Genomic DNA, 23,751 nt, shown 5'->3' on the forward strand with positions numbered 1-23,751 from the left:
AAGAGACTAGTCATCAGCTTAACAGTGTCTGAGGAATCATCATTTCTACAGATGTGTGTAAATAGCACATTAAAAAGTAACTCCTAGCAGACAGTATATGCTTGATTATGTCCGAGCCCTGAAAACCATGGCAGAAACTGTCTTCACCATCAACGCTCACTCTGGCCAGCAGAGTAATGGATGACTTTCTGGTGCATTTCACACAAATAAAATATGCATGCAACAATTCTAGGTTTGAGTTTTCTTTTTTCTTTTTTTTTAACTTTTAAAAATATTATTTACATGAGGGAAATGCACAGTAACAAATAAGCCTAACATATTCACTATGTGTTATACACATGATACTATCTTTTCACAAATCAGTGAATACAATTACTAATTTTCTGCTTTGGTTCTGTACTACATGGCCCTCATCAATGACAAGCTCTTTGAATTTACTCCAAACAAGCTTGTAATCAAAGTTGTTCAAAGAATTCTGAATGAACAGCTCTGACTAAGGTGACACGTGAAAACCCTGGGCTCTAATCAGAGTTTGGGAAGTTCCCTGGTATTTTAATTATTTGGCTACTCTCAACAAAGATGAAAATCAAAAGATCAAGAACAGAAAGTGGAGCGGAAGTAGCTAAAATGACAATAATAAATTTACCTGTAGGAAAAAAAAAAAAGATCCTAACAAACAAAATACAACATACAAGGTCAGACAGAGAAGAGGCTTTACCTGGGCAGAGAAGCCTGGACGGGTGCTAGCAGGCCAAGCTGGTGCTGATCCCTGGGTAGGGTTGGAGTGTCGAGAAATCTGGGCCAACATCTGCCCTGAAGAAGATGATGGCTGGACAATGGTTACGGGGGGGCTCAGACCACTATTCCTAGGAGGAAACAAATACAGAGATAAAGGATTAAAAGGTGACTCTATCACAGAAGCTATGAATCAAAGGACAAATCCTATCCCTAGATTCCTCTGATTTCCTTGCAGTTAAGGAAAACCTGATAAATCAAAAAAGCACAAGAAAGACTGACAGCCACACACTGACCACACAGAGATGGAACCTAGAACAAGGCAATAGAATAGGTGCAAAAAAAAAACAGGAGGAAGAAGCAGCTTCTTTGTCTCAGCCTAGGTCCAGTAAGGTCTACCGTTTTGTCTGAAACGACCAGAGAAGCAAGGGAAGACTGACATGTGGATTCAGCTGAATCCACAGAGCCCTGCCAAGCAGCACACACATATGGGCTCACCTGAAAGTTTCTGCCGGCCGGGGGTTAGGAGGGAATGAGTTGCCCTGGGAGAATAGCTGTTGGGTGGCAGGGACAGTGCTGGAGGAGATGCCTTTACTCTGATCTGTAGACCAAAAGGAGTTGGGGGAGGGCCATCAAGGGGCTGCAGCATATAGTTTAATAAATTCCTATGTACTCATCAAGTACTGTAATTTCAGAGGAAGCACGCTGGAAGATGACTGACTGGGCAGCAGCAGTCCCACCAGTGAGAACTGAAATCAGACAGTGAAAGGAGTCTGCGGAAGAGACCTGTACCTGCACTGATGTTTGGATACATTTCTGAAAACCTTGGATCTCTGTCCTGGGCAAAGAGGCCATCTGACTTCTCAAGGGGCTTGCTATGCTCTGGTCCTGCAGTTGCCACAGACTGGACAGAAACCTATGGAACAAAGCAATAAGAATAATCAATAAATGGTTAAAATGGTAATTCAATAATGTCCAATTTTAAACAAAACACACATTTTCACTGGTACTGGTAAATATTTTTTTAAAGATTTATCTGTCTCTTTTAAATTATGTTTATGTGTATATACATGAATATAGCACTACACAGGTCAGAGGCATCAGACCCAGAGCTGAAGTCACAGCTGATTATGAGCTATATTAGCAATTGAACTTGGGCCTTCTGCAAGAGCAGCACTATTTTAACCACTAATCTATCCTGCCAGCATTGAGATACAGTTAAAGAAAGGTTCACTACCTTCTTAAAAAAAAAAAAAAAAAAAAAAAAAAAAAAGGGACACACTTTTAAAAAAAAAAAAAAAAAAAAAAAAAAAAAAAGGTGCACACTTGCCTGGGAATGATTATAACTGGCCAGCCCATCTCTTCCTGGTACCATATCCAATTCTGTTTGCTGCTGCTGCTGCTGCCTATAGGTCAAATATCAGTATGGGAAGCAATATGGAAAAAAAGATTTTAACAAAGAATTTGGACAAAAAGCCTATAAAAAGTAAACCACGTGAAGCAACAACAAAAAATGTGACTGCATATTAACACATCCTGGCTACAGAGTGCTCAAAAGTGAAGTATTTCACCATTGCTTACCTGGACGCCAGCTGCCCTGTACCCATCTCTAGGGATAAATTGGTTGCTGGACCTAGCTGTGACCTCTGGATTGTGTTAGACAGTGCAGGCCGTGGTTCCTGGCTAGAGTTCCTAGAAAAACAAAGTGGAGGAGAACAGAGAAAGAGAAACAAGGAATGACTCAGTACGATAACTCTATATATTGACCTGTAAGGTGGAACAATCACTAACAGATCTTTATCAAGTCCAGTCCCATAGGTAACTTATGGCCTCAGATTCAGCAAACAGCTAACAAAACATACTAGTACAAACTGTAACTATGTCCTAAGAAACAAGGGCTCATTCTGTTTTGTTTTGTTTGTTTTTTTAATTTGTTTGTTATCTTGAAACATGGTTTCACATAGCCCAGGCTAGTTTAAACCCAGAAGTATGGTGACCTTTAATTCCCAATCACCTGACTCTACCTCCAAGCACCTGAGACCACAAACATGCACCATCATATTCAGTCTATGAGGTGCTGGGGACCAAACTCAGGTCCACATGCATGCTACGCAGGCACTCTACCAACTGAGCCACACCCCCAGCCCGTCATGTGCCTTCTAACTCCTTCAAGCTATCTGATACCTGTGTATTGTGAATATATTAATATTCAATCTATTTGATACCTGGGTGTTGTGAATATTTAAAAAACACAAATGTGTTTTTAAAATAAGTAAAAAACTGATATGAATGTATACATTATAGCAATTTGAGCTTTTTGTTTGTCTCTTTTTTAGGATAGGGTATCTATATGTAGACCTGACTGTCTGGAACTCTGTACAGGTCAGTGATTCTCAGCCTTCCTAATGCTGCAACCCTTTATTAAAGTTCCTCATGCTGTGGTGAACCCCAACCGTAAAATTATTTTCATGGCTACTTCCAAACTGTAATCCTGCTACTACAATCTGCTCTTTAAAAACTGAGTTCATGCCAGGTGTGGTGGCACATGGCTTTAATTCCAGCACTTGGCAGGCAAAGGTGGACCTCTGAGTTCAAGGCCACCATCACTCACTGATCTAGAGAGTGAGTTTTAGAACAGCCAGGACTACACAGGGAAGCCCTGTCTCAAAGAAATGAATGAGAGAGAGAGAGAGAGAGAGAGGAAAAAAATTAAAACAACAAAAAAGCCACGTCCATATAATGCACATCCATACAGTGGAATATTAATGCACAAAACCACCAACAAAATGAGGTACTAATACATACTAGCACATGGGTGACACAGGAAAACAGTGAGGCACAAAGGAACCACATTCTGTGGTTTACATGACATCTCTAAAATAAGCACATTTATAGAGACAGTAACTTAACTTAGACATCTAAGACTTCAGAAGAAAGGGGAGACTGGCCAATTTTAGTACACTCACTCAGTGTTGGAGTAGGAATGGAACATTCTGAAAACAGATGGCTCTAATGTGTAATGAACTGAAAACTATCTGTATAATGGGTGGGATGTGTGGCTTGTGCTATAATACACCTCAAGAAAACTTATTATGTATATACTATTCTTCCTGCATGTACACCTGCAGGCCAGAAGAAGATACCAGATCTCATTATAGATGGTTGGGAGCCACCATGTAGTCACTGGGAATTGAACTCAGGATCTTCGGAAGAGCATCCAGTGCTCTTAACCTCTGAGCCATCTCTCTAGCCCTCAAGAAAACTTTTTAAAAAGCTGAGAGCTAGGGGCCGGCGACATGGACAGTGGTTAAAAGCACTTCCTGTTCACGGAAAGGACCCAGGTTCAGTTCCCATGACCCACATGGCTTCTCTTAACTGTCACCAACTCTACTTCCAAGGGGTTTGATCCCTTTCTTACCTCCAAGGACATCAGACATGTATGTGGTGCCCAGACATATGTGTGAGCAAAACACTCAAACATACAACATAAAATAATCTTTAAAAAAAATTAAAGAAAGGGGCTGGAGAGATGGCTCAGTGGTTAAGAGCACTGTCAGCTCTTCCAAAAGACCCGGTTTCAATTCCCAGCACCCACATGGCAGCTCACAACTGTTTGTAACTCCACTTCTAAGGGATTTGAAACCCTCCCAATGTACATAAAATTAAAAAATAAATAAATCATTAAAAAAATTAAAGAAAAAACAAATCTAAAAGCTTGGCATGGTGGTACACACCTGTAATCCTTAAACTCATGAGGCAGAAGAAAAAATGATTGCTGTGAGTTCAAGTCCAGCCAGGTCTACTGGTTTTAGACCATCCAGAACTACACAAACCCTGTCTCAAAAAACAAACAAACCAGACAAGACTACTACCAACAAAGAGCAAGCTGAGAGAAAGGAGCAGAATTTAACGAGTGGGACGTGATGACGCTCTGCAGCAAGCTTTGACGCATGGATCTAGTCTACTGCCTATTTCATATATAAAGACTGAAAGAGCGCAGCCATATTCTTTCTGTGCCTGTTTCAACAGGACAACAGCACAGCTGCGCAGCTGCAGTAAAGACAACACGGTTCACCCAAGGCTTAAGTATGTATTTCATATGTCCTTCAGAGAAAAGTTTGCCCAACCTTGTTTCAGACGAAAAGCAAAACATTGGTGGATAAAACAAAATCCTAGAGCCAAATAAAACACACATTTAACCTCAGCACTCAGGGAGGTAGGGGGATATCTGTAAGTTCACAGACAGCCTGGTCTACAAATAAGAGTTCCAGATCAGCCAGAAAAATACCAATGCACATAAAATGAGAGTAAGTTAAAAAAAAGTAAAAGTAAAATTATAACTAAATAAACAAAATTCAGGAAAGTGAAACGAGAATCTTTCCGTCTCCAGAACTAATCTCTGAACTGCTGTTTCAAGCTGACTTGCAAGCTCTTCTGAAAAGAACAGAAGTTCACTGAGTGCACGGCAGGGGCAGCAGGTGGGCAGTCATGAAAGCCCTGCCCATAGCATGAGCTGCTGCTGCTTATTAACACTTACTCTACCAGGAGCCAGTGAGGTGGCCTGGTGGGAAAAGGTATTTGCCACCAGGCTGACCAGTTGAATTCCATGCTGGGGACCCAGTTGGTAAAAGCAGAGAACCACTCCTCCAAGTTGTACTCTGATGGTCAGACATGTTCATACATGCCCGTCCGTATGTGACGTACACAAATTAATAACACGTGTCAACAGCAAACAAATCCCACCTTGCTCTCTTAACTCATACAGACGGTTGTTGTATGAGAAATCTCAAGCTGATAGTATTTGTAAATCCAAGTTGAAGAGAAGGAGAGAGCATGATAAAGGTAAGCTGTGCCCTGACTGAGCCCCCCAGGGTTGCTACAGGGTAAACAACCCAGTACGAGAGAGACCGGAGGGACATACTTTACATTGGTGTTGGTGCAGATGATATATTCAATCTCATCCGAGTAAGGGTTTTGGAACGTGAAGGAGCTGGTTCTCATCCAGAGCCATTCTCGGTTCTTAGAGCGGAATCGGAACATGACAGACAGCACCTGGCCTTTTAATTTCACCACCTGAAAGGGTTTTCATCCATCAGTGGACTTAAAAAAAAAGAAAGTTAATAATCTTCCCGTTTTTACAACCTTACGACTCTTGTGTTGTTGCCCTTGGGGCATCTGTCTTCTTCAATGTTCAAACAAGAGGAAGAGGAATTTAAGGGGGGACGTATATCTAGTCCAGAACTGCAGACTGCATGACTGGACAGTTGGGGGGTGGGGGCTGGGGAGCACAGAGGCGGTGTTTCCATATTTCCCCTGAAGTCTGCTGCAGACATGCTTGGTGAACTGGCTTTGTATGACTGTACCAGGAATTTCAGTTCGGTGACACTAAATACATTTTACACATTACTTATCAATCCCAGCTCTTCAATTTAAAACTTGAGAATTTTGGTTTCCAAAAAACCCCTACAGGAAGCCTTAAGTTTGGTTAATGTTTTAGTACCTGTTCTTATGGAACAGAAGACAATCTTACTTCTCCATCTCTAACAATAAAGAATATTAGCAACTAACATTTAGTTTAGTACAATCATGTACCAAATACTAAGCTATGTGTGCCTTATGGCTTTACTTATTTAACCTTCCCATAAGCTTCTACCTTAAGTGTCACTATACCCATTATAACAGGAAGAACAGCATCAAGATATAATTATCTTGTAAAAAGAGAAAGAACTGTTACTATAGCCTAGTCTATTATATTCACCAAGTATTTTCAGGAGCTCAGTGTCTGAAAATTATAACTAGTTACAACTGAGTTAACTTTCAATTATCTATAAAATTCTGAGAAAACTGTCCTGCTACAATCTAAAATAAGGTCAGTGAAGTAGATAATATTTTAAATGCTTTGAAGACAATTTCTTAGATAAAGCCAAAACAGAAATATCTTGGATTTTGTCTAGTTTCAAAGTAGAACTGTTTTTTATTTCTTAAAAATATAAGCTAAGCATGAAGAGAATTACAGTGTCCACCACAGTGCTCACTGAACACTGATCAGTAAGTATCTGGAATTAACACAAAGAATTGATCAAAATATGTACTCAGACCCAAACCAGGATAAACTTTACCTGCTGAAAGCTGTCTCTTAGAAGTTGTTGGTCTTCAGGATGACAAAATTCTACAATATTCTTTCCTAAGAGCTCCTAGAAGAGAGAAAAGTAAAACACTTTTTATGGTCACCTAATCTTCCTATCAGCTAGATATGCGAATGTTACTTCTTCTTTTTATCCTTCTATAAACAGGTGTATGCAGGACAAAGTAAACAGGAACAAGAGAACAGGAGGCCAGGGCCAGCGACAGGGTTCAGGAGGACTTGCCACTGAGCCTGGTGGTCTCAGCTCCATCTCTGCAACCCACACGGTGGGGAGAACGGACTCTTAATTCCTCTCACATTCTGTGGGTCATATATGTACTTGCATTTGTAGACTGTAACAATTAAAATTACAGAGCTTTTTCTCATGGTCATCTTACTAGCTCTTTCAATGATGTCATCTTAGAGGGGAATTTTTCCCAGTCATGGTGAACTCTAGACTCTCAGCATCTAGGCTAGGACAGAAAGAGTTCCAGTTTGAGGCTAGCCTAAGAAGAGATTTGGGTGCGGGGGGGTGGGGGGTGGGGGAGTGAGTGAGGGGGAGACAGAGATGGAAAAAGTTAAGCCTGTAGATAACACTCATGCTTTCCGAGCACGAGGACCTGAGTCTGGTCCTTAGAATATACATTTTCAAAAAAGGTAGGGGGTGGGGATCCAGGTGGGGCAGGAGTGACGGCTCATTCCTGAGAGATCCAACACTTCCTGTAAAGCAGTGCTTATCAAGACAGCGTTCTAACCACCTGGCATCCAGTTCCAGGGGTTCCAGGGTAGTCTCTGGTCTCCGTGCTACCATTTTGTAAACACATGCTGCACATAATTCAGGCACTCATATATACACATACAACAGGCAGGCAGCTCTGAGTTTGAGGTAAGCCTGGTCTACAGTGAGTTCTAATCTAGCCAAGGCAACATGAGATATGTCGAAACATGAGACTTAATTCTTAATTTAATTAAGACTTAACTTAATTATTTTAAACTAATAAAAATAAAAAATAAAATAGAGTCAAAGTGTGGTATATTCTCATAATCTCAGAGTAACCAGAAATAGCTGGATCACGGGAGCTCAGTCGTCAGCAAGCCTAGCCTACTTGGCAAGGTCCAGGCCAATGAGAGATGTAGCCTCAAAGCAGAAAGATGACTAATACCCGGTGAACCCCTGAAGGCTGGGCCCTGGCCTTCTTACCTATGCGCACACACAAAGATTCCCTTCTAGAAGCTTATTTCTAACTTTAGTACCTACACATTTAGGGTTTTGAGTTAGTCTCAGTCTGTGGTATGACGACTTTTAGGGGTGATGATGGGGCATATGGAACCTGATACCTACACAACCATTTATTACATCTTTCCCCTTGAACTGTCTTACACCTTTGCTGAAAATCCAATGACCATGAATGTAAAGAACTCTCTTCTGGCCTACTCATCAGAACAGATCAGCACATTAGCACCATAGTGCTTTGGTAGCAGCTTTACAGGAAGTGTTTCATCAGGGTTCTAAGTAAATCCTCCAACCTTGTTCTTCATTTTCAAGACTTTTTCACTGACCAGTTCACATACTTAAAGCCAGGCTCACAGAGATAAGACAGGTCATCTAAATCAGGGCTAGTTAACTGATCTACTACTGCAGGAGATCATTATAATAACCAGCGCTAAACTTACATTAATTCAGGCTATTATCCATTAGCAATTATATGTTTCCTAAATAAGGGCACTTACACTACAGTAATTAACATAAGTAGTTTGGGATTATCTGTATGAATGTTAGTAATAAAAACTAAGTATAAATGTATGCCCACTATTTCCACAGGGTTTTACACACAGTTACTTCTCTCTGAGGACTGGCATGGCAGGAAGCGGAGGCGAGATTTTGCTACCCGCACAGCAGCATCTCTTCTTCTGAACTGGACTGCTATGTTCTGGTCACCCCTGGAATTGGCTGGCCATGTAACCTCAACACTGGTCACAGAAAACAGAGGCCTAAGGATCGAGAACTTAGCAACTCCCCTGCTCACCTGTGGCTGGTAGCCAACAGTAGCTACACAACGATGATCTACGAAAGTGAACACTCCCTCAATGTTGTGTCGGGAGATGAACTCTGTTGGCTGACAGATGTTACTCATGTCTGTACAGTTGGGAGAACTAGTTACCTAAGAGTGGAAACAGGAAAAGGAGCCAAGATAAAACCAGCGCTTACAGAACATTTTCCATTTCCTCACGAGTATCCACGTGGATACGAGATTACCAGATCTAGAAACTTGTAAGCATTTCACCCAGAAATGCAAAACTGGCAACTCCGATGAGAGGCATAAAGTCTGGCTCTGCTCCTACAAGGCCCTCTTTACTAAGTAAAGCAAGAAAATAATGAATGTAACTCTAAACCACCGATTTTGTACTTGGTTAGCCCGTGTTTATTACTCAGAATGAGTCAAGTTTCTGAGAACTGTGTTCATGAAAAGAGTCAAAATCAAGAGGCTGGAGAAATGGCTCGGTGTGAAGGGCACTGGCTGCTTCCCAAAGAACCTGAGTTCAAGTCCCAGCACCCATCTGGCAGGTCATAACCATCTGTAAATCCAGTTCCAGGGGATACAATGACTTCTTTCAGTCCCCTCAGTCATCAGGCATGCAAGTGGTTAACAGACAAACACACAAACAGAACAGTCATAAAATAAAAATAAATTTTAAGATATTTTTAAAGAATTGACTATAAAGCACGTAATGACATAATAAAAACAACTATTCCCATTTTAAATAGGGACAAAAGAAATTAATGAGAAATGGAAAAGTAAGTACTGTACAGCTAAAAATGACCAAGCCAGGAAAGCCTGGATGGAGACGCCTTCCTATGTCCAGCATACCTAAGGCTGAAACGGAGGAGCCCTTGAGCCAAAAAGCTGAAGGAAACACAGGAAAGTGCCATTCGCAATATCAACAGCAAAAAGATAACCATCCTCCTCAATCATGCTCTTGAGTTTTGCTAAATCTGAGAGTAGCAATGTTTACCATAAATAACATTTTTTTCAGATCTTGAGTTTTACAGAATTTTCCTATGTATTCACAGAGCAAAACAAAATTACCACAGTAAAGCCTGAAAAGACTTTTCCTAATCTGAAAGGGACACAGATGTGAAGACTCATACTTGCCTGCAGCCGGCCAATTGCCACTAGGCAGAATTTGCTCCCCTGGCCAGCCTCAGGGTCATCATCTGGAAGGGAGACACCTTCATGAAGGAAAAGAAGAATAACTCAGAGACTTCAAATGCAAATCCTGCAGAGTCACGTGACTAAAGACTCACTAACATATATAAAACAATAAATTACAAAAGGTAATCAATTATACAGAACTTATATGTCTTTTCGTGTGTGTGTGCGTGTGTGTGTGTGCGCGCGCACGCGTGTGTGTTTATTTTTAAGACAAACTATAATGGAGCTTTTGTAGTTGAGGGTCACTTGACTCTTCACTGTCCTTCCCAATGCTGTATTACAGGCATGTTCCAGCACATCTGGCTTCAACCATTTTAATTTTAACAAATTGGAAAATACAAGTCCCAACCAAAGTAGTGTAAAAACATGCTTTGTGACTACAACCTACACAGAGAAGTAAACATTCCTGTCTACCAGTGACTTTTAAAGTAAACAAAAATTAAATTATCCCAAACATGAAGAGATATTCATATTCACAGAAAGAAAGGCGTTCGTCCCTCACAACTTCTTTTTCTCTCATTTTTATCCAGGAGAAGACTTTTTTCTTGATGAAGATCATGCATACCTTTAGATTTATTTATTTTTTTAATTTTACATATGAGTGCTCTATCTGCATGTATACCAGCATGACAGAAGAGGACTGTGAGCTACCATGTGGTTACTGGGGATTGAACTTGGGACCTCTGGAAGGACAGACAGTGCTCTTAACCTCCGAGCCATCTCTCCAGCGGCCATGCATATCTTTAAATGTATGATTTATACAGAAAGTCAACTATAAAGTTCATGCATCATTATGCATGATATTTCAAATTAATTTTTCTCAATTATATTAATTCCCATTTATCAGCTACACGGCTTGTGCCAAGCACTGGGCCGCATGCTTTTCTTAAACTAAATCTAACTCTCACAGCAATGATATTCAGGATGCATTATCTCAGATAGGCAAGAAAACTGGTCAAGTAACTTACCACAGGGTAAACTATTAATATGATGTCAGAAAGCAAATGTAAAGTTTTTCTAATGTGGTGTTAATTTCTTCTTAAACTATATCAACAAGGGCTGAGAAAAGGCTCAGTGGTTAAGAGCACTGGCTGCTCTTCCAGAGAACCCAGGCTCAACTCCCAGCACTTGTGTGGCAGCTCACAACTGTGTGCCACTCTAGTCCCATGGCATCCGACACTCTCTTCTGGCCTGTGTGGGCACTAGGCAAACAAGTTGTGCAAAGACACACATGCAGGCGAAACACCCACGCATATGAGTAACAATGAACACTTGTTGCTCTTGGCTTCTCTGTCTTTGTAACTCTCCACCTCCCAGTAATACTCTTCCAGCAGGGAAGAAATAAAGAAGGTGACATCTGGCAAGGTGACAGTTTACAGCACTGGCCTTCTGAGGCCAGGAGAACCAAGCTGGAATCCCAGCACTTTTGAGGCTGAGGTAGGAGGCTGCTTTGAGTTCAAGGTCTCAAAAGAAGATAGAATCTGATCCCACATCCTATCACCTCTGCTACCACCCTTATTTAATCTCAAATTCAAATAAAACTACTCTAGTTTTTCCAGAGTAAAACCCCCTTTTAAAGTCATTGCAATTGAGCCATTTTACATTCATCCTTCAAAGCCTCTCTTCCATTTCAGTTTACCTATATAAAGAACTCCAGGGTAACCAGAGCTACATAGAGATCCTAGCTCAAATAAAATTAAATTTCAGTGTTTCTTTGCCACAACTGCTTAATGACACAGAATTCAGTGTACAGTATTATTACGATTTTGAATAATTTAAAACTATATACAGTTACTAGCTTATTTGTTTTGTTCTTTTTTTTATCCTTACATATACATACATAAATAAATAGGAGTAAGCATCTATTATATGCACTTTAAAAGATCCCTTTATTCCTGTGTGTACACTGCCTGTGTGTGTTTATGTGTACAGGAACCTGCAGAGGCCAGAGGAGGGTGTCAGATCCCAGGGAACTGAGCTGAGGTGGTTGTAAGCCAACATGTGGGTGCTGAGGCTGAACCCAAGTTTTCTACAAAGAGCAGTAAGTGCTTTTAACTGCTGAGTCCTTTTTTCCAGCTTTCAGTGACACATTAAAAATAAAAAAGTTGTGCAATGGTGGTGCATGGCTTTAAGCCCAGCACTCAGGAGGCGGAGGCAGGCGGAAATCAGGCTAGCCAGGTTTACAAAGACAGTTCCAGAACCACTAAGAGAAACCCTGTTTTGTAAAGCAAGCAAGCAAGCAAACAAACAAACCCACTGGCGTTTATGATAAAACCAATGTTGAGTCATTTCCATGTGTGAGTAAGTGTCAGTTCTCCATATCCTCAATTAGACTATAAAGTCAGTAATGGATGAGAGGAAGTCTGTTCTATCTAACCTTCTTTTCAGTTATTCTTAAGCACATTTTACAACGGGGCACCCAGTCCTGTAACTATAATAAAATATGGACAGTTTCTTCCATAGCCAAGTGCTTCAGGAGAGAAATCACTACACAGCTTCCCTACCTGCTGGAGGCCAAGCCTTGATGTAGCCTGTGCAGTGGACCACCACGAAGTGAGGCTCCCCTTCCTTCACAGAGCCCAGCCCATTCCTAGAAGAGTTACAGCAGTCAGCGGTGAGGTTCTACACAGTAAACCAGTCTTTTCAAAGCATCACTCACTCACTCACTCTCTCCTCACTCATGCATCCATTTGTTCCTGGTATGTGTGTGGGTGCGTGTGCCACTTCAAACCTGTGGTGGTTGGAGGCCAGAGGAAAGAAAACTGCAGAATCACTTCTCTCCTTCTTTTGAGGGTTGTGGGAACTGAACTCAGTTCGCAGCAAGTGCCTTTATTTGCTAAGCCACCTTGCTGGTCCCAAAATATTGTTCTCATTTAAAAATTTTTTACATCTGCTTCTTTACGTGTGTGTGTGTGTGTGTGTGTGTGTGTGTGTGTGTGTGTGTGTGTGTGTGTTTGGGGGATGGAGGTCAGGGGACAACCTGTGGGAGTCAGTTCTCTCCTACCATGTGAGCTCCAGGGATTAAACTGAGTTGTCAGGGCTGGCAGCAATCACCTTTGTCAGGTAAGCCATCTTAGAAGCACCCACAAAGCAAAAGTTAAAGGGAAACCAAGCCTAAGTACCTTTAACGTTAGCTTCTTGGATAAAAAAAAACTATCAGTGCCTGCCCTTTCCCACCAGAAAACAAACAACAAAAACCCAACTAAGTTTTTAGGCCTTGTTGAAGTAAAACACACAAGAAAAACAAGTAAAGTACTAAGCAACTTCCTTTAACGAGAGAAGCTTTTACAGTTCACATCAGGCAGTACTGGACACACGTTTAATCCTGGCACTTCAGAGGCAGAGCTAGGTGGATCTCTGAGTTCCAGGACAGTCTGGTCCACAGAGTGACTTCCAGGCCAGCCAGGGCTACACAGAGAAACCCTGTCTCACAAAACCCAATAAATGAGTGAATGAATGAATGAAGTTCAGAAACATCCTGTCAGAACGTAAGTGTGGTGAGGTAAAAGAAGAAGGTAGAGAAAGTTAAAAAAAAAAAAAAAAAGCATCTCTTGCTCTTCATTGGATTTTACCTGCATCTATTCCTCAAAAAGCTCAGTCTATTCATGGAAACAGAGTCCATGGAGCCACTGCCACACCTGTGGAACAAACAGAAAATACAAGTTGCTGGGCTATGAGAGACCTAACAGCAGGTAAGATGACCCCACTACATACAGAAAACTGGTAACAAGGAAAGTCAGGCTGAGATTGAGAAATAGTCTATTATTTTGTTTGTTGATTTGGCTGTTGATTTTGAGGTAGCACTTTCAGGTCTAGGCTGGCCTGGAAATAAATAAACAGCCAGGGAGGACCTTGAACTTTTGACCCTTTGGTCACCAGCACCTGAGTGATGACATTACAGACATGTACTAACAGACAGTTTTATGTGGTGCTGGGTATTGAACCCACAGCCACATGCATTTAGATAAGCACTCTACCAACTTAGCCATATTCTCAGACTATTTAAAAAACCATGTATAACTTTGTGTGTGTGTGTGTGTGTGTGTGTTGCTGTGCACATGTGGAGGACAGGACACAACTGAGGGGAGCTAGTTCTCTTCTCCTGTGGTTCTAGTAATCACACATGTACCGTCAGCCTTCCTGCCAGTGTCCTTACCCACTAAGCTACCTTATCTCTGTGGTTCCCACACAGAGAGCTCACGCAGCAAGAATGAACTTGAGCTCCTAATGAGACTACACAAGAGCACCACCATGCCACCACCAGCAATTTAGCTAAAAAAATGTTTTTAGAGTACTAAGATATTTTTTGTGCATGCCAGGCCAACATTCTGTCATTGAACAATGGACTAGGTCTCACTAAGCTGCCTAGGCTGGCACTGAATTTGAGATCTTCTTTCTTTAGCCCCAAGAGGAGCTGAAACTAAAGGTGCAGACCACCAGCCTGAGCTCCTTTAAAACCTTTAATGGAAATTCAACTACAAGTGTCTACACGCTCTTTAAATGTAGTCTCCTTACATCAGAAGTTGGTGAACTTTTCCTGTAAAAGACAGATATTAAGTGGCCCTTGTGGGCCACACAGTCTTTCTAGTTGGTCAATTCTGGCAATGAAACATAGAAACAGCCAAAGATAGTAACTGTCAAATTGGCCCGGCTATGGGCCAGTGAAACTTTATTCACAAATAGAGAGCTCCTGTTCTCTGATTTCTGCTGTAAGTGTAACTATCTCTATTTGCTACACTTCATTATTTTCTATCTTCTTCCAGGCTCACATGTCCACAAGCAGGGACACTCCCTCCAATCCTACTTTTCTTCTTTCTCTATTTTTTTTATTTTTTTAGAGATAAGGTTTTACTATATAGTTCATACTAGCCTGGAACTCATCATCTTCCTACCTCAGCTTCCAAGGTTCTGGGATTACAGGCGTGTGTCACCACGCCCAGTGCACAAGTTTTTTTTAATCTGAAAAACAAAACAACAAAAATGCCTACAATCCCAGCACTTAGGCACTGAAACGATTCAATGTTGAGTGTGAGGTCTGGAGACATGTAAATGGGGGAGGGACAAAGTCTATGAGTTACACATAAATTAAAACAAGATGCTGCATTAACCTTGTATCAGGCATTATATAATCTTGAGAAGCTAAAGATTGTTTTCTTTCTTTTTTTGAGACAAGATTGTACTATACAGCTATGGCTGGCCTCAAACTCACAAAGATACGTCTACCTGTGCCTCCTGAGCACTATGATTTGAGGCATGCGATGCCACACTCAGTTTGTCTGTTTTGTTTTTAAGATTTATTTCATTTAACTGTATGCAAGGGGGAAGAAGGGGAGTATGTGTGCGGTGAGCGCAGGTACTTGTGGAGGCTGGACGCTTTGAATCCCCTTGGAGCTAGAGGCACAGGCGGTTAGGAGGTGTCTGATACAGGTGCTAGGAAACTAACTCCAGTCCTCTGCAAGACCAACAAAATCTCCTCACCCTGAGCCAACTCCCCAGACCCAGAAGTTAATGTTTTGATCCATACATGCATGTATATGTATGTGTGTGTGTGTGTGTGTGTACGCTCATGCTGTACATGCACATGTATGTGCAGGCCAGAGACCGACCTCACATGTAGTTCAAGAGCTGTCTGTCTTAACTCTTTTAAAAATGTGTACCAATGCTCTGCCTGTACGTAAGCGCAACACGTGCATGCCCGGCGCCCACAGATGGCCATGGGTCGCCATGTTGGATGCTGGGAATAATCAGTCCTCTGAAGAGCTGCTGTCATTCTTAATTGCTGGGCCATCCCTCCAGCCCCTCCAATTTTGATTTTTGAGACAGGGCCACTCCCTAGGACCTGAGGCTCACCAATCTGGCTAGGCCTCCCCAGAAACAGGGTGAGCTAGCTCTTTCCATGAGTACTGTAACGGAACCCAGGTTCTTCATGCTTGTGCAGCAAATCTCCCCAGCTCCTCAATCCATTTTTTTAAAAAAGATTTATTTTTATCTTATGTCCGTTTTTGTTTATCTTATGCGTGTTTTGTTTGCACACGCATGTACGCACCCTGTATACGTCCTGCTGGCTGAGGAGGTCAGATCCCAGAGCTGGAGTCCCAGGGAGCTGTGAGATACCATGTGGGTGCCAAGAATAGAGCCTGGTCCTTTGGAAGAACAACAAGTGCTCTCAACTGCTAACACACCTCGCCAGCCCCCGACTCCATTTAAACCATTTTTATTTTTATGCGTATGGGTGTTCCGCCTGCATGCCTGTGCACCATGTGTATGCCTGGGGCCTACAGAGGCCAGAAGCCAGCATCAGGTCCCCTGGAACCGGAGTTACAGATAGTTCTGAGCTGCCATGTCGCTTTGGGATTCAAACCCCAGGTCCTCTGGAAGAGCAGAAAGGGCTTTTAACTGCTGATCCAGCAATCAAGCCCCCCAAATCCACTTTTATACTTTTGTACGCTTTTATAGTAACCCTGAGTCTTACCCTATGGACAGCTGTGAGGATAGAACGAGAAGACAGATACAAAGAACCTGCTACTACACCGTAAGAGTCAGTCAGTAAGTGTCATTTCTCTTACCAAATACTGTATTTTAACTATGATAGAACAACTGGTTCTTGAGAAATGTAGTCCAACTGTGGCCAGGAATACAGCTCTAGATACTAAATGTTAATGCTTTTGACAGAAATGAAAGCTTCAGTTACTTATTATTCCTCCCCCAGCACAATCCCAAGCTTCACACCTCATTCGGCAAATAAACGATCTTCTTGAGCCCATACACATTCTCATGGAAGACTGCTGACCTTCTTTTTTCACCGTTCCAGTCTTTAGATCCAGGATCCTCCCTGGAGAAGGAAGGAGAGCAACCTGAAGTTAGTTCTTGTGGATGGGAAGGGGAAGAGACGCGTGCGAGGCAGAGGTTAAGTGTCCAAACATGCCCTCTAGCCGCCTGCTTTATGACAGAGATGCTTTTTTAAAGCCTAATCTCCTTCCATCCTCATGTAGAAATCTCATTACTAGTTCCAAAATGGCACTGGAAATGTCTCCGAATAAAACAGGAGTGGGAGGTGCTGGGATTACTGCTGCGCTTTCTCCTCCTTCCACATTGCTGCAGGCTCTGCAGCCTGAGCCTGGGTTGCCGGGTTACAGGACGGGCTCCCTCTGCCACTGCCCCAAGAGGTCGGTCTATTAACTACCTTCAAGGTTTGGGGTGGTGGGGATTATGGTCTAAAAACAAGTAATTTGACCTGCTAAAAAAAAACGTTTCTGTCTAAAAACAAAACTGTTCTCTACAGAAGTTAACTTTTGGGGAAAAGAAAAACTAGAGAAATGAAATGTACAAAATCACAAAAGAAGGGAAAAACTAAAAACAACATTAATATGAACATTTCCACTGCAAAGATACTGGATTTTCTCATATTTTAACTACTAGTTATTTTTTTTCCATTTTGTAACTTTCTATACAGTTGCTTAGAGCAGATGCCACTTATTCCTCTAGCCAAATATTGGCAAAATGACTGAATTGCAATTTAAATGGGTGGAGGATGAAAAGACCCGGTAGAGATATGATAACAACCAAGTGCCTCATAAACTCACCAGTAAACCACTCTTCTATACAATTAAAATCTATTATCACAAAGTCGAAACAATGCCAGGTAATAAATGAAATACCAGCATGGATTATCTTTTATTATGTGGAAACAGGGGAAGAAAACTATCGTATATTTTAATTTCCCTGTTTTATTTAAGATATTAAGATACAAATTAACTTTTATAAGAACACAATCACTGATGAAATATTTCCTATGAATGAATCACAGAGTAGATATCCTACATATGAATAAAAAGAAACAATCACATTCCTTAAGGAAAAAGTATAAGCTCTGCCAGGTTCAACAAACCAATGTAAGGACTTAAATATCTCTAATGCTTCAGGAAAATGGTTTTTCCCCACTTACCTGCTGTCCGCCCAGCTCTCACCTGTCAGGGCGTTTTCTGAAGTAGAAAGCTGCTCCCGAAGTTTATCCACATCATCTGGGTGCACCTGATCATACAGCGTGCTCCCAAACCACTCAGACTGCGGCTGATTGAGAACAGGAGTCACTGAGTCGGAGACATACACCACCCGGCCAGTCTCGCATGAGACAATAAACAGAAAGCCATCTGCTGCCTCCAAGATCAAATGCTTCAGTTCCTGGTCAAAAAGATAAATCAAAGTTAATAGTGAACTCTCAAAAACAAAACAAAACAAAACAAAACAAAAAACCCCATATAATGCTAGCCGTGGGAAGCAGCGAGATTCTCTGGTGTAGATGCATTGCTCCATTAGGAATTACAGGTTCACACCTCTTTAAGCTATGAGTTCCCACCCTAACTATCCTCGGGCAAAGCCTCTTACAGTAAGTATTTCTTCAGTTTCTCTAAGTTGATAATCACCTCCTCCTCTTAGTACTCAAAGGAGAATAAATAAAAAGGACTTTTGGAGGGGCCAGGGCTCTTCTGGCCTTGCTTCAGCCCTCATGTACTGAAATTACAACCAACACATACAGCTAATAACTTGGTGTTTTGTTTTGTTTTTTTATGACAGATCTCATGCAGATGAGTAAGAATTCAGATCTGCTACCCAGTGGAAGATGACGCAGTGTTTCTACCTCCCAGGTACTGACGTTACTTGTGTGCAGTACCAGGCTGGTCTTCCTGGACGCTTTGTGCGCAATTCCGAGGGAACTCTATCCCCAGCTCCCGACAGTGCACGTGTTGATCCCACCCTGTGTGCTCTCCCCTTCCCCTTTCCATCCAAGCTTAAAAATACAAAAATTCCTAACTCCATACAAATCTTCCCTCAATTTGTTTAGAATATGTTGTTTCTTATTAAAGAATTTAGGGTTTAGTTTTCTGACAGTGAGTAATCATAAAGACATAATTAGATTACTGTCGTCTTGAGGGTGCATTAAAGACGTCAAAGCAGCCAGATCCTAGTACACTTAGTGTCTTAGTCTCTCTTTTTAATTACTCCTCAACCTTCACTGTACATCACTCATGTCTGCTCTGTTGTTTATTTAAGTGGTTTACTTACATCCTCCTAATTGCCAACTCGAGTCCCTTCTCCTGGATCCTCGTTTTTTTTAGTCTGTCTACAGTCTGATGATATTCTCCACTATACCCTGTCTTCTGAATCTCCACTCATTTCTGCTTTATTTTCTGCTCCAGAGTCTCTTCCCTTTGTTCATGTGTTACATGTAGCTATTTCCTAGGTCCTGCTCCCCACTCATCCTCTTCTCAGAAACCATACACATGCTTCCACACCATGAAATAAAACCCACGTCCGTCCACCATGTACCTCCCTCCACACCACCACACTCCTCCCCCACTAGTTTCCTGATTTCCGAGTCTCATTTGATTGCAGTGTAATTCACAGAAATTGCCTGTATCTTGACTGACGGGACAAAAGCAGTGCAGCACCATGCCTAGGACCTAAGTCCGCTCTTTCTACAGCCTCCTTACTGCTCCTCTTGTTGTAACTCTAGCTTTGTGTTATTAGTTATCAACTTACATAACTGTTTCCACCAATGACCATTCTTTATATTCCTCACAGCACAATGTACGTGGTTTGCCATAAAAGAAACATACCTGTATTTTAATCAATACCCGCATGTTTCCTGAGGACACAAACTATTTCTATGTACTATTAAATGCATTCCATGGACTAGCAAATAAACCACCCTATTTGGAGAACTTATTTCTGTCTCTCAAGCCATATTCCTATAATTTTTAGATGACAATGGTGACATTACATTAAATGTCCTTTGCCTCATTCTTTATACTGTCTTTTTTTTTTTTTCTAAACTTGCCATAGTAATCACACATTTTTTATGTATGTATACTTACTTTAGATAAGGTCTTATGTCTAACAGGCTGGCCTTTAGGAAGATGACTTCAGCTTCTTACCTTCATACTCCTACCTCAGTGCTGAAAGTTCAGGTTTAAGAGCTACCATATCCAGGTGTGTATGGTGCTGTGGATAAAAATCAGGGCTCCACACATCCTAGGTTTAAACAATCGCATGTCTTTTCGTTTTTAAACAGGGTCTTGCAATGTAGCTCTGGCTGGCCTAGAACGCTCTATGTAGACCAGGCTGGCCTTGGCTTCCTTAGTGCTGGGATTAAAGACATTCACCACCATGCCCTGCCCAATCATGGATTTCTAATTGAAATGTAACCTGTCTTCCCTAGTCATTCTCAGTCTAAAAAGACTAACCGCGTTTAGGAATCCCACCCTTACATGTTTATCACACACAAAACATTAACCAGGAAGCCATGTGTCGTCCATATGCCTCTTCTCACCGCCTTCATTTCCATAGCTTACCACTCATATATTATGTTCAAATTTAGTTCTTCCTTCTGGCAGGAGTGAAGACTGAACCTAGGCTCTCCAGCACAGAATGTGAGTGCTCTACCAATGAGCACAGCCGTAACTCTTAAATGGAGTTCCTAATGATGGGAAGCTTTTCTTCCTTCTCTGCTTTCCTCAAAGTGTATCAAATGTAATGGAACATATCACAGATCCACAGGGGCTGCCTGATAAGACTCCTCTTATCATTAAGACTCAAAGTTGCTTCAGGAGTGCAACCGTTTCCGCTAGAATCCTAAACCCAAGAAACCCTGGTTCCATAAATGTGGTGATCTCTCTGGGATTACATCCTTCTTTCACTTTACAGGTTGTATTTATGAGTCAAGTTCTAAAACACCTAAAATCTTGCTACACAGTCCTTACAACTCTTTATTTCTTATTGCCTCAACACTTAGTTATGGCCAAGGACTGAAATTCATTTGTCCATGGTCTGATGTTTCCAACCTCCTGAAGCTGCTCATGGTGGCACATGGGAGCTGGAGGCGAGAGATCAGAAGTTCAGTGCCAATGAAGAGTTGAGCTGCAGACCAGCCTGGGCCACATGAGACCTTACCTCAAACACTCAAACACACGCGCGTGCGTGCGCGCGCGCGCGCACACACACACACACACACACACACTTTATCCAAAATGTTCAACAGATATACTCAGAGTCAGTTTTAAGTCGCAGAGACCTGATCAGTAAGGAAAGACGGCTTGTAGGAGCCATCAGTGGATGTGTTGCCAGTGCCTCTCAAGGACTTCATGTGAGAAACAGCCATGCGTAAGATGGTTAGCTTGTCTGGTTTTCGAGCCAGGGCACTACAGGTAGGTACCATGTCTGACAGTTCTGTGATGTAAGCTGTCATCTTGTTCCGCCGCCGCCGTTCTATTTCACTATGATTTTCCCTGCATAAAGAAAGAGAAAGAAGCTCTATTCTAGGTGGTCATATCTGGTCCTTTGGTATCAGGAGAATGATATGGATACTGGGTCAGCTGCTGAAGGATGTAGTACCTAGGTCAGATGATGTTCAAGTCTCAGAAGCCAAACAGGCCAACCTCATGCAAAGTAAGCATGAAACAAACCAACAAAGTTTAGACAAAGTACAAGACATAATGCCTCTCTAGAAAACCGCTTCCTCTAAATTACCATTTCTTCAGAGTAAAGAAATGTTTTAATAAATAATAATTAAAACTAAGTGGTGTGGCGCACAACAGTCAAGAGGCAAAGGCAGGCAGATCTCTGAGTTCTTAGCTTGATCTAAACAGGGAGGGGGGGAGAGGAAGAGAAGAAAAAAAAGGGTTTTTTTTTTGTTTATTTTATATGTTAATTTCATTTACTTAAGTTCCTAAGGGGATAAATCTCAGCTTTACTGACTACATGTTTTCTAATTAAAACACTTGAAGGCTAGAAAATAAAACTTTTTATTTTTACCACCAACTTTTGCCAACTTAAGTAGATCAATAGCTTATAAAATAATAGTACAGAGGCCAGACGTGACAGTACATGCTTATGATTCCAGCACTCAGAAAACTAAGTCACAAGACTTTTGAGTCTGAGGCCTGTCTGGGATATACAGCAAGTCCCAGGGCAACCTGGACTACATAGTGATAACCTGTTCCAAAGAACCGAATGAGGCCAGGCATGGTGTCACATGCCTGTCTATAACCCCAGGAACTAGGAGGCTGAGGCAGGGGGATCACCATGAACTTCAAAGTGAGTTTGAGGCCAGCGTGGGCTACCCAGCAAGATTGGTCTCAAGAACTAGGGCTCCCTTTTTTCCAGAGGAGGAGAAGAAAAGCAGCAGAAATAACCAACTCAGACTGTAGTTTCGTTCAACGGGTGGAGCGCTTGCCTGGCATGCACAGCGTTCTGAGTTTGATCTCCTGCAGTCCACACAACAGGCATAGTCGTATAAACCTTTAATCCTAGCACTGAGTGGATAGTTCTTTCTCAGCTACATGTCAAGTCTGGGGCCAGCCTGGCACACGTAAGACTGTCTCTTAAAAAAAAAAAAAAAGAAAGAAAGAAAGAAAAAGTGGAAGAGGGAAAAGGAAAGGAGAAGAAGCCAGGTGTAGTGGCGCTGCACGCCTGTAATCCCAGCACTCAGGCGTAGAGGCAGGGGGATCTCCTTTGTGAGTTCAAGGACAACCAGGGATATAACCTTGTCCCAAAAGGAAAAATAAATAAATAAAAGGAAATAAAAAAAAGACACGCTAATATAAATTCTCTTAGTATATTTAGTGCTGCTTTGTTGTCAGAGTTTCTTATGACATTAAAATGCACAACTGAAATACTTTGGAATTTTGTTACACTAACGCACAAAATTTCTACCTTCTTACCTGGATTTGGTAGTGGCACTGACCTTGAGAGGGTAAATTATCATGTGGGTCCCCAGACTGGGCAAAATGTATTGATAGGAACAGAGTAGCGAGAGGTACAATTAAAAGCATGGAAAGAGAACATGGATCTTACCAGGGTAACAAAGATTCAACTGAGGTAACAAAGACCTCAAAACTGGGGCAGAATTACAATGTAATTGTTAAAAGGAATAACCTAAGCGTTTACAATCAGACATTCTGGAAAGCCAAAAGGCTGCTCAGGGTCTTCCATGCCATCTGTATGTATTTCTCTTACCACTTATGGATCTATTCTGTAAAAGAAAAAAAAAAAAAAAAAAAACCCACAAAAATCTAACACAAAATTCCTTGTTATGAAATGAACCAGCTGTAGTCAAAGGATGAAACAGCTTTCATAAAGCTGCCCTCCTCCCCAGTGCAAAGCTTTCCTCTTCCTCATGCTGAATCAGTTCCCTGAGGAGGAGACGCATTAGCAGGAGTAGGCATGGGTTAAAACAGGCACAGAATGCATTTGTGGCCAAGCTTGAAGAAAACAAGGGAACAATAGTAAAAATGTTTATGATTCAGTTACTAGGAGAGCATGTCAACTCAAAGACCAGAACAGAAAAGTTTGGGCATAAAGCAGTCCTTCTTTGTCATGGATAACAGTCTACAAAAAACTAACTCAGGGCCCAGAACCCAGCTCACTGAGTGGCACAGTGTTCACCCACAGCACGCAAAGCTCTGAGTTCAGTCCCCAATGTTCACTCAAGAAAATCTGACTGTAGAGATTATCTCCATGATGGCAATACCTGTAATCTAGCACTTGGGAGGTAGAGGCACTTTTGAGAATCAGGAGTTTAAGGTTGGCATAGAGTACATGAGATGCTGCCTTGAAAGAGAAAAAAGAAAAAATGTCTCTTTCCAAAAGACAAAAAAGGTCCCACTTCATGGGTTCATC

General features: G+C 41.7%; 1 protein-coding gene across 10 annotated transcripts in view; it reads right to left on the reverse strand.

Annotated features, from left to right (window-relative positions):
• Arnt (aryl hydrocarbon receptor nuclear translocator) overlaps window positions 1-23,751 on the reverse strand; it is a 68,815-nt gene that overhangs the window by 5,168 nt on the left and 39,896 nt on the right. For all 10 annotated transcript variants that reach the window (XM_055603857.1, XM_055603856.1, XM_055603855.1 and 7 more), the window contains 14 exons: window positions 21,146-21,359; window positions 18,042-18,255; window positions 16,804-16,906; window positions 13,647-13,712; window positions 12,579-12,664; window positions 10,015-10,091; window positions 8,887-9,021; window positions 6,855-6,929; window positions 5,657-5,808; window positions 2,317-2,427; window positions 2,066-2,141; window positions 1,528-1,651; window positions 1,234-1,336; window positions 719-866 (listed from right to left, as the gene is read on the reverse strand). In XM_055603857.1, coding sequence (XP_055459832.1) covers window positions 719-866; window positions 1,234-1,336; window positions 1,528-1,651; window positions 2,066-2,141; window positions 2,317-2,427; window positions 5,657-5,808; window positions 6,855-6,929; window positions 8,887-9,021; window positions 10,015-10,091; window positions 12,579-12,664; window positions 13,647-13,712; window positions 16,804-16,906; window positions 18,042-18,255; window positions 21,146-21,359 — 1,684 coding nt within the window. The remainder of the gene's footprint in view (window positions 1-718; window positions 867-1,233; window positions 1,337-1,527; window positions 1,652-2,065; window positions 2,142-2,316; window positions 2,428-5,656; window positions 5,809-6,854; window positions 6,930-8,886; window positions 9,022-10,014; window positions 10,092-12,578; window positions 12,665-13,646; window positions 13,713-16,803; window positions 16,907-18,041; window positions 18,256-21,145; window positions 21,360-23,751) is intronic.

Source organism: Psammomys obesus, unplaced genomic scaffold, assembly GCF_907164565.1.
Source record: "Psammomys obesus unplaced genomic scaffold, mPsaObe1.curated_primary_1811, whole genome shotgun sequence".
Lineage (NCBI taxonomy): Eukaryota > Metazoa > Chordata > Mammalia > Rodentia > Muridae > Psammomys > Psammomys obesus.